The sequence below is a fragment of the Macaca thibetana genome, chromosome 5 (genome assembly GCF_024542745.1).
Source record: "Macaca thibetana thibetana isolate TM-01 chromosome 5, ASM2454274v1, whole genome shotgun sequence".
NCBI classification, from domain to species: Eukaryota; Metazoa; Chordata; class Mammalia; order Primates; family Cercopithecidae; genus Macaca; species Macaca thibetana.
This window is the reverse complement of record NC_065582.1, coordinates 181,466,393-181,482,999: the sequence shown is the minus strand read 5'-3', so window position 1 is coordinate 181,482,999 and position 16,607 is coordinate 181,466,393. Positions and strand designations below refer to the sequence as shown.

Sequence of the window (16,607 nt, the reverse complement as noted above, 5' to 3'; positions counted from 1 at the left end):
CAGCAGGCCAGGGATGTGTCTGCCCTGCTTTGTGGGCTGAGTGAATGGACAAGCGGGTGGCGGGCCCTCCTGCCTCCCCCTGCCCTGGCAGTCCTGGAGTCACAGGGCATTGCCCAGCAGTGGAGCTGGGTACCAGGACCTCCCCATGCCCTGGCAGTGCTGGAGTCACAGGGCATTGCCCAGCAGTGGAGCTGGGTACCAGGACCTCCCCATGCCCTGGCAGTGCTGGAGTCACAGGGCATTGCCCAGCAGTGGAGCTGGGTACCAGGACCTCCCCATGCCCTGGCAGTCCTGGAGTCACAGGGCGTTGCCCAGCAGTGGAGCTGGGTACCAGGACCTCCCCATGCCCTGGCAGTCCTGGAGTCACAGGGCGTTGCCCAGCAGTGGAGCTGGGTACCAGGACCTCCCCATGCCCTGGCAGTCCTGGAGTCACAGGGCGTTGCCCAGCAGTGGAGCTGGGTACCAGGACCTCCCCATGCCCTGGCAGTGCTGGAGTCACAGGGCATTGCCCAGCAGTGGAGCTGGGTACCAGGACCTCCCCATGCCCTGGCAGTGCTGGAGTCACAGGGCATTGCCCAGCAGTGGAGCTGGGTACCAGGACCTCCCCATGCCCTGGCAGTCCTGGAGTCACAGGGCGTTGCCCAGCAGTGGAGCTGGGTACCAGGACCTCCCCATGCCCTGGCAGTCCTGGAGTCACAGGGCGTTGCCCAGCAGTGGAGCTGGGTACCAGGACCTCCCCATGCCCTGGCAGTCCTGGAGTCACAGGGCGTTGCCCAGCAGTGGAGCTGGGTACCAGGACCTCCCCCTGCCCAGGCCCGAAGAGCAAGGGCCACAGGAGTCCAGGCCTCCGCCTGTGGGGAGGGGCTCACTCCTCCCACTCCCCACCCTGGCTCTGTGGCTCTGGATGCTTCCAGTTTGCAGCAGCTAAAGACGAAGCCAAACAAGGACCCCCAGCCAAGAGGGGCCCGGTCAGCGGCTGCCCGACTTGCTCTGTCCTGTGTGGAGCAAGTGGAGCTGAGGTGTCAGCAAGTACAGCATAGGGGGAGGGAGACCGGCCTGGGGACATCGCATGGGACAAGGTCCAGAGGAGCCAGGAGTAAACGGGGTGACCCACGTCCCACCCCGAGGTCAAATGCTACCCACGTCAGAGCTGGGTGGAGCACCGTAGAACTTGGTGCTTCCGCCAGATTCTTCTGTGAGAGTCTAAACCACTCTAAAATAAAACGTTATTTAACAGAAAAAAGCGGGAAAGGGAAGGAAAGAGAAAAGCGGTGAAGGGGCAGACCCCATACCTCGGAACACCTGGTGGCTGTTCCGGAGCAGCGTCTGCAGGCCCCCACACTCCCGCTTCAGCCTCCGCAGGGTCTCCGTGTCCAGCTCACTGGCTACTTCTGCCAGAGATAGGCTCTCTGTGGAAAAATGGTTTGTTTTTTTTTTCCCTAAAACCACAACAAAATATCACAAAGCTGTCACACAGGCAGAAACGGCCCATTTCAGTTCCGTACACTCACGCCTTGTGCGCTCCAGCACGACGGACCACGATCCCATCTCAACTAACCCACACCGCACCGCGGCCAAACCGTGAGGGCCGCGGTGTCCCCACCCAGCTGAGGTGGCGCAGCCCCACACATGCCTCCTGCCCGCACGGGGCCAGGCGTCAGGTGATGCTGCCTGCTCTGGGTGGTCACCTCAAGCTCTTCTCGCTGGTGACCCATGAAGGGGGTGGCTGTTTGGAGCCAGGGTTTCTCAGACTAAAGAAGGAAGGCCAAGCTGGCAGGCCTGGGGCCTGAGCCTCCCCAGTGGCTGCTCCAACCATGCGGCAGCAGGCCTGGCGCTACCGGCTCCAGGGTGGCCAGCAAGGCCACACTAGGTGTTAAAAAAAAGCAACAGCACAGACACCACAGTGATGGTCTCTTTCCCATTCGTATTTCTTCTTTGAGAGCCTGCATGTATTTCAAAATGCTCTAATCAGAAAACCTGGTGACAATAAAGTCATTTATTACCAAAACATCAAATTGGATATGAATGAAAGCTGGTTTTCCTATGTGTATTTGCCAGGAACTTCCTATCTGCCAGGTGCTGCACTTCACGTCTTATCTGCACCCTCCAAGCTGCAGGAGAGCGGAGGAGACGGTGCCTGCCTGCATGCAGCTGAGCCTGTGGGACCCCCACAGATCAGGGCACCACAATGCTGACCCAGGACCCCGGTGCGGGCAGCCGCTGTTGCAGCTGCTGCAAGAGTCCTTCCTATCCCAGCCCGGCCAGTCTTCTGAGTCAACCTCTCGTCTGTCTCAAATCCATTCTGAGAGGAGTGGGAGTGTTTTAAAAAAGATGACATATCGTCCCAGTCAGCCTTCCCTGTGCCCCTGCCTCTGGCCCGGCACGGACTCCATAACCGGGAATCTCACACTTGCAGCCATGGGTGCCTCTGGGCCTGGCACATCCAGCCTCTTGGCTACTCATCCTTTGACGTGTGCGGCCTTGACTCCTAGCAATGCAGGACTTGGAGCCTCTTGAGGGCAGGGCCCCTTCCCACCCTGTTTCTCAGCAATGTCCCACAGGGGCAGACGCGGAGCTAGGATGGGTGAGGTCCTGGAGCCAGAGCCACACATGGCCCACAGGCACAGAAACACAGAGGGGCCTGTCTGACGACACGCTGGGTGGGGGTGAGACCAAAGGCCCTGAAGGCTGCCTGTGGGCAGGAGGGAGGCGGTAGGCTGAGAGGCCAAGGGCACAGCTCCTTCCTTCTCACAGCATGGCCACATGGAGAGCCCCTAACAAGCCCCAGACCCACGGACACCAATCTGGAGGGGATGGGGGTACGGGGCTTGTTAGGCGCCCTGGTTCCCAGGTTCCAAGGGGCAGGCAGGACTGAGCCCACCACTCAGCCACCCCCGCTCTCCATCTCCAGGTCTGTTCCTCCTTCCTCCTCACCCACCAAAAGCTGTCCATCCCAGGCACAGCTGACATCTGTGTACCCGTCATCTCCTGGGAATTTAAAGGTCAAACTGCACTCAAGAACTGTCACTGCTTACTGCACATGGGAACTTTCAGACCACACTGATGTCCCTGGGGCTCTGGGGCCCAGCTGCCTGTGCTGGGATCATGCTCTGCCAGCCTCAGCCTTCCTCCTCTGTGCTCCAGCCCCACCACAGCAGGGTGCCTTTAGTCAGAGGCACCAACCCAGAGGCCCCACGGTGCCTGGTGATTTGCAAGCAGCTAGTCGGCCCCATCAGCCACTGAGCCAGGGCCACTCTCGCCAGATGGCTAGAGGCTCTGCTGACCAGCTACCATCAGGTTCGAATGATTTCTGGAGGGGCCGTCTGTGCTCAATGGCCCGGCCCCATTCCATGTACACATGGTGCAAGAGGACAAAGGATGAAGAAGGAAACGGGCATGATTTTGTCCCAACATTCACAGGTGAGGAAAGCAAGGCCTGGAGAGGAAGGTTTTCCCTCAAACGGGAAGCCAGGCAGGAGTCACTGACGGAGGGGCCAGGAGGGGATGGGGCTCCGTGCTCTTCTCCAGTTCCCAAAACTGCGAGAAGCCAGGCTCTGGCTGCAGCTCCACACCACCCTCTGGCGGCCAAGCAGCATCCCTGCCTGGAAGGAGGCGAGGTCCTTACAGCCCCGGCTGGCTCTCTGAATGCCATTAATTTCAACGCACCACTCACCCCATGAGAACAATCGATGTAATTTTCTCCTTTTGCCATAGCTGATTTTTGTGTTTTGGGGATTTCAAAGAGAATTAAATTATCGAATCACAACAGCTCCAAATCTTACTGCATACTCAAGGGGACAGTGCCTTTTTCTGGCCTCAGTAACCTGTTTTCTCTTTGGATAATTTCTGGATGGAAAATGAGTAGTTCTAGCCCCTAAACCTGTTTTGTAAAAGTTAATTAAGGGTCAAAACTCTGTCACTCCCTGGCCTGGCCTCGGCCTTCCTCTCTGGAAATAACAAAGTCCTTTATGTTTATAGGAACTATTGGGAAAATTTTAAAGAATTTGCTTGAAGAGAGCCTCTTCACCCATCATCAATGGCTTTTTCAGTGTGTGTAGTCACAGGGCCACACCATTTTATGCTGGTTATGAACACGTGAATTCCTGCCCTCAAGCCTGGGAGCGTGCTAGCCCCTGAGGTGGTGGACAGCTTACCTCCCCGATTCCAGGTCTTCAAACTCCCATTTCGAGAACTTCCTGTGTTTAATTGCTTTCCACCTAACAATAAATTCGCCACTTGCAAAACCACTTGGTCGATAAAGCCTCGCGGCAGGGCGGCACAGTTCCTCACGCGCTCAGCCTTTTCTCTGGGATGAAATCCAGGTAGCCAGGCTCCTTTGGCCTGGGGCCCTGCTCCACGCTCAGCGGCCCAGGCCCCGGCTACACACCCGACCCTGGCACCCAGAGCTTGGTGACCGTCACAGTGACCAGCACTGCCAGCAGCAACCCGGAGTGGAGAAGGGCAAAGCTCCCGTCTAGGTGGGCTTACAGGGCAGCCCCGCCTGCTCTTAATGTACTGAGTCCTCTTTTCATCCACGGAAGCTTCTCTGGAGGGAGGGTATGTTCTGGATTTCCCAATGAGACAGACCTGTGTTTGAAAAGAGCAAAGCAAGTATTTTAGCTGGCTTGTCTATTTCAACATTCTTCATGGAATGCTCTCATCCTGGAGTACAAATCACAAGTTTTAAACGTCTATCATGAAAAAATCCTGATTTTAAAAACTGACACCAGTCGGGTACGGTGGCTCACACCGGTAATCCCAGCACTTTGGGAGCCCAAGGTGGGCAGATCACCTGAAGTCAGGAGTTTGAGACCAGCCTGGCCAACATGGCGAAATCCTGTCTCTACTACAAATACAAAAATTAGCCAGGTGTGGTGGCGCACACCTGTATTCTCAGCTACTCAGGAGGCTGAGGCAGGAGAATCACTTGAACCTGGGAGGCAGAGGCAGTGAGCCAAGATTGTGCCAATGCACTCCAGCCTGGGTGACAAGAGCAAAAACTCCATCTCAAAATAAATAAATATAAATAAAAAATAAAAACTGACGCCAATATAAGTTACTTAAAAATTTTAAAAACCCCCAAAAAACAGTAAGAGCCCATGGTTCCCTCTCATCACTTGGAGCTTCACAAGACCTAACAAAGGCGCCTAAATTCAGAATCCACACTCCTGGGCCTGGCAGCCGCACCGTCCTAAAGCTTTCCTGCTGCCGCCCCTCACTCTACCCCTTGGCCACCTGGGGGGGGCACATGCTGATGGTAACACTGCCCAGTGCCCCAGGGGCTGGGAAGGGAGGTAGCTTTGTCCCCACCTTGCCAGAGCCAGCAAGTGCACATGGGGGCTAAGCAGAGGGCCTGGAGCCACAGAGGCGCTCCACGCATGCTCGCCTTCCTTCGCGGCACACCCCGATGGAGGATGCCCTTCAGACAGTCCCCTCCGGACAAGCAGGCCCAGCCAACCATGGCACGGGCGCCTTATTTCTGGGCTTCCTCTCCAGGCATCAACTACAAGGCCAGGCGCAGGTGATAAGGAAGCCGACCTCCTCACTATGTGACAGCCACACCTCTGCTCCCCACCTCTTCCAGGAGGATTTTAAATTCTCAGTGCCTGTCACACACCCAGGCCCCACCAGACATGTGCTGTGTGTGAACTGCTTTAAAAATGACAAAGCACGTTCACATCCACTTTTATATTCGATCCCCAAACCTGCCAGTGATAAGAAAACTGAAGCTCAGAGAGATGAAGCGACAGTCCATGGTCTCTACCAATTAGTAATGGGACAGCAAGTGCAAAAATCAAAGCCACAGGCTCCTTGGACCTGCCTAGAGGACCCAAACTTTAGCAGTTTCCCCAAATCAGTTCTGACCTCAGAAGACCAAGACCTGCCAAAATGGAGGACACTGAGAGGATGACGGGACGGTTCAGCAGCAAGTCCTAAGGTAACTTCCCATGGTAGCAGGGTAGTGACAGTGCCAGCGGCCCTGAGGCCTGTGCCAACAGCCAACGCTGCTCCTGGCGCACGGCTATGACTGCAGCCGGCCAGCGAGTGCCCACGACATGCCCTCCCCGCCGTGGGCTCTGAAGACATCATCCTGTTAAGCCTCCACAAAGCACCAGGCAGCCTTCTGGTCTCACAGACGCGGACAGGCTTGTGGAGCTCTGCGATCGGTCGGAGTGAACCACGAGCAGCAGAGCTGAGGCTTCGCTCAGATCAGCCGGGCCCTTTCTTGCTAAGGCAGCCGTCAAACTCTGTGGCCTGGACACGACGGAGTTATTTTTTAAAAGCACACTGTCTGCCAGCCACAGACTGTTGTCAAATAAAGTCACCAGAGACTGAGGTGAGCGGCTGTAAACACTTCCATGGTTCTTTAGAAAGGTCAAGCCCTTGGCACGGCGAGAGGGCCTAAGTCTGCCCTGTCCACACGAGCTTCAGAGGCACGGCCACGCTGCTCACAGCAAGTCCCCGGGCCACCTTCTGCCCAAATGACATTTCTGGTGAATCTGAATGAACCAGGCCTTTAAGGAGAAAATGGGAAATCATTGTGAACTTCTGAAACACACTTCAATTGCAGCCAATTATTTGCGACTTGAAGGAGCAGGAACTTTCCCCAGGGAGTTCAGCCACAGGCCACACCGAGGCCTCCTCTGGGCAGGTCCCCTGGGGCCACTCAGAGCTTCTGGAGAGGCAAGGCGGGCTTGGCGAGGGCGCCTACAGGCCTGGAGGAGGGAGCACCGGGGTGCCTTTAAGGAGGGTACCATGAGACAGAACAAGCCTCTGGGCCTCGTCAGTGACAGAGGCACAGAAATCAGCACCAGCATGTTCTGGAACATTTTGAACGTTACAGCATGGTTCACGGCTCTGTGACAGAGTCCTGAGCTCTCCATCCGAACACCAACACACCGCCAAGAACAATGAGAATCAGGACGTACTCTTTTGGTTGAAGGAATCCTGAGGCAGTCTTCGGCCACGTGAAACCCACAGGTGAAGCCCACTTCTTTAATGAAGTCAAGGTATTCCCGGTACTGAGTCTTCTTACTCTGCCTCCGGGAGTATTTTCCAATGAAGTCAAAGAAGCAGCAGGGGAGGACAAAGAAGCGGCAATTGTAGGAAGACCTTCAAAAAGAACCGACAACCAGTGTCAAGCATCCAGAGCAGACGCAGTCAAGGAAATTCGGCGCAAAGCCACACGGCAATCGCGTAGCAGGGCAAAATAGGGAAGTGATGTTCCTGGCCAATACTGTTTCCTTTTATATACACATAATGTCCACTTTTATTTCAGCTTCAGGGGGTATGTGTGCAGGTTTTGTGGCATGAGTGTACTGCAAGATGCTGAGGTTTGGGCTAAGGCAGATCCCATGACCCAAGTAGTGAGCATAGTAACCACCAGGTGGTTTTTCAACCTTTGCCCTCTCCCTCACTCCCCACCCCAGTAGGCCCAGCGTCTGTTGCTGCCATCTTGATGGCCCTGTGTACTCAATGTTTAGACCCCACTTACAAGTGAGAACATGCGGCATTTGGTTTTTGGTTTCTGCAATAGTTTGCTGAGGATAATGGCCTCCAGCTGCACCCATGTTGCTGCAAAGGACATGATTTCCTTTTCTTTATGGCTGTGTCATATTGTTTTTCATATTAAAAGATGAATTAGGCCAGACACGGTGGCTCACGCCTGTAATCCCAGCACTTTGGGAGGCCGAGGCGGGCAGATGACAAGGTCAGGAGATCAAGACCATCCTGGCTAACACGGTGAAACCCCGTCTCTACTAAAAATACAAAAAATTAGCCGGGCGTGGTGGCAGGTGCCTGTAGTCCCAGCTACTCGGGAGGCTGAGGCAGGAGAATGGTGTGAACCTGGGAGGCGGAGCTTGCAGTGAGCCGAGATTGCGCCACTGCACTCCAGCCTGGGCGACAGAGTGAGACTCCGTCTCAAAAAAAAAAAAAAAAAAAAAGATGAATTACAGCCTTCCCTAACTTAATTTCTAGAAATAAGGCAACACAATATATCTTTTCAATAAAATATGAATCTAATTACTTTTATAAAAAATGACTTTTTTTTCAGTTACTATTATCAAGTGTCATCTAAAACTTCCTGAAGTACTTTAAGATGTCAGCTTTGAATAGGAACTGTTACAGGGAAGCACAACCAAGCCCGAGTGAAGACCTATCTTCAACCTAGTTACTCCTTGAGAATGAAAACAGCTCAGAAGAACCTGAGATAAGGAGACTCAGCAACGAAACGTCAACGAGCAGCAGCACAACCTGCTTTGTGACCAAGTCTCTCGGACACAGGACCAGCTGCCTCTGACACACGCAGCTCCCCGTGCAGAGGCAACTGTGGCTGCAGAGGCTCCACCGATGGGTAGACTTCCCCTTCAAAGACAAACCCTCATGTTTTCAGAAGACAACTTCCAAAAAGGACACCTCTTTTGGCACCGGATATAAATACTGTAGAATAATCACAGTGCCAATCAGTGCTGGCCAGTAGAGATATAATGTGAATAATCTCAGAAATTTTGTATTTTCCAGTAGTCATATTTTAAAAGGTAAAATAAAACAGGTGGAATTTATTTTAAATTTAACCCAATATAGGTGATATGCAAACATTTCAAAAATTGGAAATACCCACATTTCAAGTGCTTGACAACTGCATGCAGCTAGTGGCTACCCTTTTGGACATCACTATTTAGAAGACGAAGCATTCCCCAGTCATTCACCTGGTAACTCCTCTACTTCTCACCTGGCTGCAATGACAGGTATCCATGGTGTGAGTTCATCAGAATGGTTACCGATTAACCAATCAACATCAGGGAAAAGGGTCTTATCGTTGGGTGTGATTGCATCTTCCTAAAGGAGTAACAAAACAAGACAAAATGTTTTGTGAATCAGTGTAGAGCTACTGCGTGGGCAGGACACGGGGGGAGGGTACAGGCTCTGGGGTCACACAGCGCAGAGCTGTAGTTCACCTGCTACACGACCAGGAATGGGGAAGTCAATGTATCTGCCCTAGGTCTGCCTAGAGGGCAAGAAATGCTGGCAACTTTTAGGGAAATCACTGGAGAAACTAACACTCTTTTCTGAGTGCTAATCGCCTTTTGATCATTTAAAAGCTGATTTTTCCATAGGCATAAGGAGCTCTAAGAGAGATGGCCACTGAATGGTTTCACCTCTGGCAGAGTATGGGGACAAACAATGGCTTCAGAGGAGGTGAATGGAAGGCAGAGAAGTCTGAGGGTGATTTAAGTGCACAATACAACACAGGGGTCTCACCTCACAGGCCTTTCAATCTAGGAAACCAAGTCTAAGAAGAGACAGAGGGAGAACTTACACATGTCAATACATGTAATTCTTTACCATTAGGCTATTTTTGTAAACTATCATGAAGTGATTAAGATCCCCCTGAAGAGGCACTCTAACCATTCTGACAAATCTGCAGTTAAGCTGAGGACAGCTTGCTTTTACAATTTCAGAACTTTGAATAGGCACCCTACCCTTTCTGATCTTAGCAGGCCATCATTAACTACTGAAATCAACAGTCTCAATAGCAATTCTGTCAGTAAAAACTGGAAAGAGAGAGGGGGAAGAGAGACTACACAATCACTGAAAATCTTCTCAATTTTCCAGGGGTAGGGTGAGTCCCCAAGATAAGCAAACAGAAGTTATTCCCTGATCGGAACGGGGAAGCCATTCTGAGACACTCCCTCTTCAAGGCTATTCTTTCTAACAGCAAAACCGCAACACAAGAATGTTTTGCAGACATGATATGTAAAAAACTAAAACTGAAATTCTGTATCTCTCTGGTTCTTCAATAAGCACATGTGCTTCTATTTACAAAGATGTTAAAATACTGAAAATAGTATTGTTCAAGGTATATGTATAATCTACAGAGATGTCAAACCTTTGGGACTATTTATTCTTGATTCCCACTCATTCTAGATTTGTTTGCCCATCTGTCTCTTTAAATGGCGTGAATAAATTAAAGCATAACTGACATTTAGTAAAGACCATAATCATATTTTATATTGCCAACAGCACTAGATATCAAAGCCCCACCTGTTTTATGAAGTTTGTTTTTGTGGTTTTTTTTTTTTTTTCTTTGAGATGGAGTTTCGCTCTTGTTGCCCAGGCTGGGGTGCAGTGGCGCGATCTTGGCTCACAGCAACCTCTGCCTCCCTGGCTCAAGAGATTCTCCTGCCTCAGCCTCCCGAGTAGCTAGGATTACAGGCATGCGCCACCTCACCCGGCTAATTTTGTATTTTTAGTAGAGCCAGGATTTCTCCATGTTGGTCAGACTGGTCTTGAACTCCCAACCTCAGGTGATCCGCCCACCTTGGCCTCCTAAAGCGCTGGGATTACAGGTGTGAGCCACCATGCCTGGCCTTTATGAAGTTTTAATTGGCATTTTGAACACAGTAAATTCCAATATTCCTGTTTCATATATAGGTTCACACAATTAAGACAATTTGTGATCACCACCATGCTGTTGTTATAAACAGGTGTTCTTAGTTTTTTAACACTCTCTTGCTTGCAATCAAATGAGGTTTTTGAAAGAAAGAAGAAAAGTTGTATTGTACACTTGGTCTTTGACTTTCTAGATTGTACCCGTTCATGGAAACCACTCAACTGCAGCTGGGAGGAAATCATTCACTAGAAAATCCACAAACACCACGCACATGTCAACAGAACCACCCTCATTCTGGCCATGCTCCTCCAGGGCAGAAAGCATGACAGAACTCCTGGCATTTATTTAACACTAGAATAAACACGGCTATTTTAGCACCGAGACTGAAGATTTGGAGGTAAAGAGGAAAAAACCTACACACTTGATTAGAATACAGCACTCTCACCAGCAGGCCTTCCTTAACTAAGTGCTCGGGGTAGGGTCTCCCCAGGTCAGATGACCCCACAGAAAAGTCTGATGCAGACTGCTGGGGAACCTCAGCTAAAGAACTAGAGCTTCTGCCCGTTCTCCAAGGGGCACCCCCAGCAGCTCTTCCCTAGGGTCTGGGCTTACACAGACGGCCTACTCACTGTTGCTTGAATTTCCTACCCATAGGTGCTTTTTCACCTGGGGACACATGGAATTTTGAAATCAACCACATTTTTTAATTTCATAAAGCAACATTCTGCCCTCTGGCAGATGAGGTTCTGTGACCTAGTCACACCCAAGCGTTTAACTACGTGGATGAGGTCGTGAGGCAATCTGAGCAGCTAGGCAGCAGCAGCTGTTTGGCAGGAAGGGCAACCACGCCCACAGAGCTACCCAGAGGGAGAGGCCACGCCCTCTCCACCACCCACAGGGAGAGGCCACGCCCACACCACCCAGAGGGGGGGCCATGCCCTGACCACCACCCAGAGGGAGAGGCCACGCCCACACCACCACCCAGAGGAGGCGGGGCGACGCCCAAACCACCACCCAAAGAAAGTGAGGCCACGCCCACAGGCCCACCCAGAGGGAAAGGCCACTCCCACACCACCCTGGGAAAGTGAGGCCACGCCCACAGAGCCACTATAACCTGTCCTAGAACTGCTCCTGAGGCGACTCATGACTTTTTTCCCATTAGGGAGTCATTTCTCTGTCCTCAGTACCAGAAGAAACAAGCTACTCTTGACCAAGGTCTGACACCTGAGTGCACTTTAAGCTCACGGTCACATGGCTCTAGTGCCCAGGACTGGCTGACAGCGAGGAATAGATGGGCTGTCAGGCCCAGACCCCCAGGCGTCTGCTGGATGTCTGTAGCCCACCCCGGCCCAGCCTCTGTTCCGTTCTCTTCTCCAGCGGTGGCCACTACGCAACACCCCCGGCCTCCTCCTCAGCACCTGCCACCACCCTCGAACCTGCTGCACACACTGGCTGTGTGTCTGCAGGTTGTCTGCCTCCCGCCCCCTTCCCATGACCATAAAGGCAGGGGTCTTGTCACTGTTGTATCGTCTGCACCTAAGAGTGCCTGGCAGGTAGTGGGCACTCAAATATGTGATCAATCTGTACAGCTGTTTTTTTCTCCTATTGGATGCATCTCTTGTAGTGCTCAGAATTCTTTCTGAAATGAAGTGTATCTGATGCAGGACTGTTTTGAAAAGCAGTATGGCAATATGTATTGAAAATCTTTAAAGTCCAGGTATGAAAAATATTTTTTAAGTGGACTACGATTTACATACAAAGATTTACGTAGTGTAATTTGTAATCTGAAAACAGATGGTTAAGAACAGAAGAGCTGAGTAAATAATTCTGCCTTCACCGCTTGCCGTACACATGGCTGACCTAACCTCCCCAAGTGTACCTCGGTTTCCTCACCTGTAAAATGGGGATAATAAGAGAATCAACCTCCCAGTGCTGTTGTGAGGATTACAGTAAGTTACTGTACATAAAGTACATTTACCTTTAGAAAGGCATCCACACACAGCACTGGATGACTGTCAGTTTTTATTACTATCCAGCTGGCCCTTGAACAATGTGGGGGTTAGGGGGTACTGAACCCCTATACATGCAGTTAAGAATCTGTGTATAACTTTTGGAGACAGTCTCACCTGCGGCGCCCAGGCTGGTGTGCAGTGGCACAATCGAGGCTCACCACAGCCTCAACCTCCCAAGCTCAGGTGATCCCCCAACCTCAGCCTCCAGCATGGCTGGGACTACAGGTGCATGCCACCACGTCTAGCTAATTTTTTTTTTTTTTAAGTAGAGATGGGGTTTTGCCATGTTGCCCTGGCTGGTCTCACACTCCTGGACTCAAGTGATCCTCACACCTTGGTCTCCCAAAGAGCTAGGATTGCAGGTGTGAGTCACTACACCTGACCCATGTGTAACTTCTGACTCCCCCAAAACTGACTACTCATAGCCTATTGGTGACCAGAAGACTTATCAATAATATAAATGTAAAAGTCAATTAAAACACGTTTTGTGTATTATATACTATATCCTTAAAATAAAGCTAGAGAAAATATTATTAAGAGAAAATATTATTAAGAAAATCGTGGCTGGGTGCGGTGGCTCACACCTGTAATCCCAGCACTTTGGGAGGCCGAGGTGGGTGGATCACTTGAGGTCAGGAGTTCGAGACCAACCTGGCCAACATGGTGAAACCCCATCTCTACCAAAAACACAAAAAATAGCTGGGCATGGTGGTGGGTGCCTGTAAACCCAGCTACTCGAGAGGCTGAACTGCTTGAACCTGGAAGGCAGAGGTTGCAGTGAACCTAGATCACACCACTGCACTCCAGCCTGGGTGACAGAGTGAGACCCTATCTCAAACAAAAAAAAAAAAAAAAAAAAAAAAGAAGAGAAAAATAAAAGAAAATCATAAGAAAGAGAAAATGTACTGTTCATTGAGTGGAAGTGGACCAACCATCAAAAAGATCTTCATCCCCATCCTCTTCACACCGAGCAGGCTGAGGAGGAGGAGGAGGAAGAGAAGGGATGGGTCTTGCTGTCTCAGGTGTGGAAGACGTGGAGGAGGTGGAAGGGGAGGCGGGAGAGGCAGGCACATTCAGTGGAACTTCATGGAAGTACATCATAATTTCTGTCTGCTTTACTTTTTAGTTTCTATCAGTGCCAATCTTTCCACCATTTCCTTTAGTTTCGGTGCGTATCACAGAAGTGAGTATGTCACAAAAGAAGTCAAATGCAGTCTTGACTAATCAGGACCCTTCTGCCACACTGTCTGATGTCACTTTGCTTTCTGGCACTGTCTCTTTTACATCTTCTTCCTCATCATCTGGCGCTGGGTTGGAAGCACTTATCTCCATCAGGTTGTCTGTAGTTCATTCCTGTGGAGTGGTGTCTATTAGCTCTGGAATTTCTCAAGAGCCGTATCTTGCACCCTTCATCTCCCACCTTTGTTTGCCATATCCACAGTCTCTTTCATGATTTCCTTGACTGGCTCTGTTGTAAATCCTGTGAAGTCAGGCCAACATCTGGACACCGTTTTCTTTGGTGGGAATTTGTTTCAGGCTCAGTGGCTTTCATGGCCTATTCCGTAGCAATGATGGTGTCTTCAGTGGTAAAATCTTTGTAGGATTTTCAGGCTGGTCTCTCTCTCTCGTAGTTCTCTTCCGCAGCATCCAATCCTTTCCATTGAATACTGTACATAATGAGGCTTCAAGGTCCTTGTAACTCTCTGAAAAGAGATGCTGTGTTTGCGGTCAAGCAGACCACATCAACACCACTGGTGTTAACTCAAGAGGTTCTGGGTGGCCAGGAGCATTGTCCAATATCGACAGAACTTTGAAAGGTAGTCCCTTACTAACAAGGTACTTCCTGACTTCAGAGACAAAGCCTTGATGAAATCACAATAGAGTTCTTGCTGCCTGGGCCTTCTTGTACAATCGAGCGACTGGCAGCTGGTGTTTCTCCTTTCCCTTTAAAACTGAGGGTTAGCAGCTTTACAGATAAGGGCAGTCCTGATCATAAACCTGACTGCATTTGCACAGAACAGCAGACTAGCCTGTCCCTTCCTGCCGTAAATTCTGGGGCTTGCTTCTCTTCTTTTTGGCATTTTTTTTCCAGAATAGGGCATTTTCATCTGCATTAAAAACCTGTTCAGGCAGACATCCTTTCTCCTTGATGATTTTCTTTTTATAATGTTTTGTTTATTTTTTGTAGAGATAGGTGGGGGGGGGGGTGTCTTGCTATGTTGCCCAGGCTGGTCTTGAACTCCTGGCCTCAAGCGATCCTCCAGCCTTAGGCTCCCAAAGTGCTAAGATTACAGGCGTGAGCCACCACACCTGGCTTCTCTGGTGATTTTCTTAATGGTGTCTAGGAACTCATCTGCTGCCTCTTGGTCAGCTAAAGCTGCTACTCCTGTTATCTAGATATTTTTAAAACCCAAATCACTTTCTAAAACTATCAAATCATCTTTTGTTGGCATTAAATTCTCCAGCTTTAGAACTTTCACCTTCTTTCTGCTTTGTCATATAATGACTTTGCTTTTTCTTAAATCATATTAGAGTCTTTATGTATGCTTTGCTTGTAGCAATCCGGCAACCACATCAAAGCTGCCTTCTAAATATGAGATGAAAAGGTATTTTGCAAAAAGTGAAGGTTTTCCTGCCTGCTGGTGTAGCTGCAGTGAGAGTTTCACAAATTTCTTTCCCTCTCTTGCTTTTTTTTTTTTTAAATGGTCCTTACACTGGATTCATTTATCTTGAAATGAAATTCATTTATCTGCAACTGCAGCTGCAGACCGAAATCTGTAAGACCTATCAGGGAACTCAGCCTTTTCTTCTAATGCCATGACTTTTCTCTGCTTCTTGGGAGACTTCCAGCATCACCAGTGGCATTGTGCATGGGCCCCACGGCGCTGCTCGAGGTTTACAGGACTGCACCAAACATGCTGAAAAATACCGGAGATCACGTTTCACTGGGCTATGCACCTGACTGGAGGAATGAGCGGGTGCCACGGAGGTGATGGGTGTCACGCAGCATTTTAAATGGGCACTGACAACACTTGGGTTCACTGCAGTAGCAACGAGCGGTGACCAGGACATTTTACAGTAGCGTAGTATGGACTACAGTTAATTTCATGCAATTAGGATTCAATACTGCATCTTTACGTTCACATTTCTCTTGACAGAGAATGACACCACATACAGTCTGGGTTTGTGTAAGTTTTGATCGATTTTAACTTTGTGTGTATTTCATGGTAGTAAATGGTATATATTTGTATATATATGTAATGGTATAGATTTGTATATATTTCATGGTAGTAAATGGTAAAATAGACTAGTATGTATGTGTATTTAATGGATTCAGGACATATCTAACTTTTTCTGAATTTTTTTCAATATTTCTAGGTTATGCATTTCATCTGTAAGTTTTTTCAAATTGTTGCAAATTTCCAAAAAAATTTTCCAATGTATTTATTGAAAAAACTTTGCATACAAGTGGGCCCACAAAGTTCAATCCCATGTTGTTCAAGGGTCAGCTGTACTTGTTTGTGTTGCTGTTACCTTCAATTCCATGGAACATTATTCAGCCATTAACAACGTGCTTGCAAATAATTGTCCAAGACTTCAGAAAATGCCTAGGATGGGATGTTAAACGAACAGAAGCAGCCAGGGTCAAAGTTCTGCTATTTTTTAAAACTCTAAATGTGTACATATTGATTTCCCTAAATAAAAGAGAGTGATTATCTCTGGGTAGGGGCATTAAGAAAAGTGAGACCGTCCCTTTCAAGTCCTAAAAAAGGGAAATGTGAAGGGTAAAGAGGACTGGCCCAAAGATATGAGAGAACTTACGTGGGGCCGCCCAGTCTGCCCTGCACATCATCCGTGTGCCCGGAGGTGATCCCACCGGGGCATCTCACTTCCATGCTGGGCACCTGGCTGCCTCCATTTGCTCATGGGGGTGCTCCAAGAAGCCTTCTCAGAGGCCCCGAGTGGGGTCAAGGTTTAGAGGGCTCTGAGTCCCCACAGCCCTGTAAACCGATCCAGCCCTGGCACAGCCACCACCCTAGGTGGCTCAGCTGCAGGTGTCCCCATCCTGGTGGAGTCCTGCCAGGCATGGTAGTCACTGCTTGCTGACTGCAAAGAGCAGCCTTTGGGAGGCCTTGGAGAAGACTTCACAAAGGGCACGGGGCACGGCCCCCACCTCAAGGCGGCACGGGAGCACCCCA

At 50.0% G+C, this 16,607-nt stretch overlaps 1 protein-coding gene across 6 annotated transcripts in view; it reads right to left on the bottom strand.

The window, feature by feature from the left end:
* TRMT44 (tRNA methyltransferase 44 homolog) overlaps positions 1–16,607 on the bottom strand; it is a 62,162-nt gene that overhangs the window by 32,773 nt on the left and 12,782 nt on the right. For all 6 annotated transcript variants that reach the window (XR_007725945.1, XR_007725946.1, XM_050792105.1 and 3 more), the window contains 4 exons: positions 8,735–8,841; positions 6,930–7,113; positions 4,155–4,587; positions 1,293–1,409 (listed from right to left, as the gene is read on the bottom strand). Coding sequence is in view for 4 of the 6 variants with exons in the window: in XM_050792105.1 (XP_050648062.1) it covers positions 1,293–1,409; positions 4,155–4,587; positions 6,930–7,113; positions 8,735–8,841 (841 nt within the window). In the remaining 2 variants the exon portion in view is untranslated. The remainder of the gene's footprint in view (positions 1–1,292; positions 1,410–4,154; positions 4,588–6,929; positions 7,114–8,734; positions 8,842–16,607) is intronic.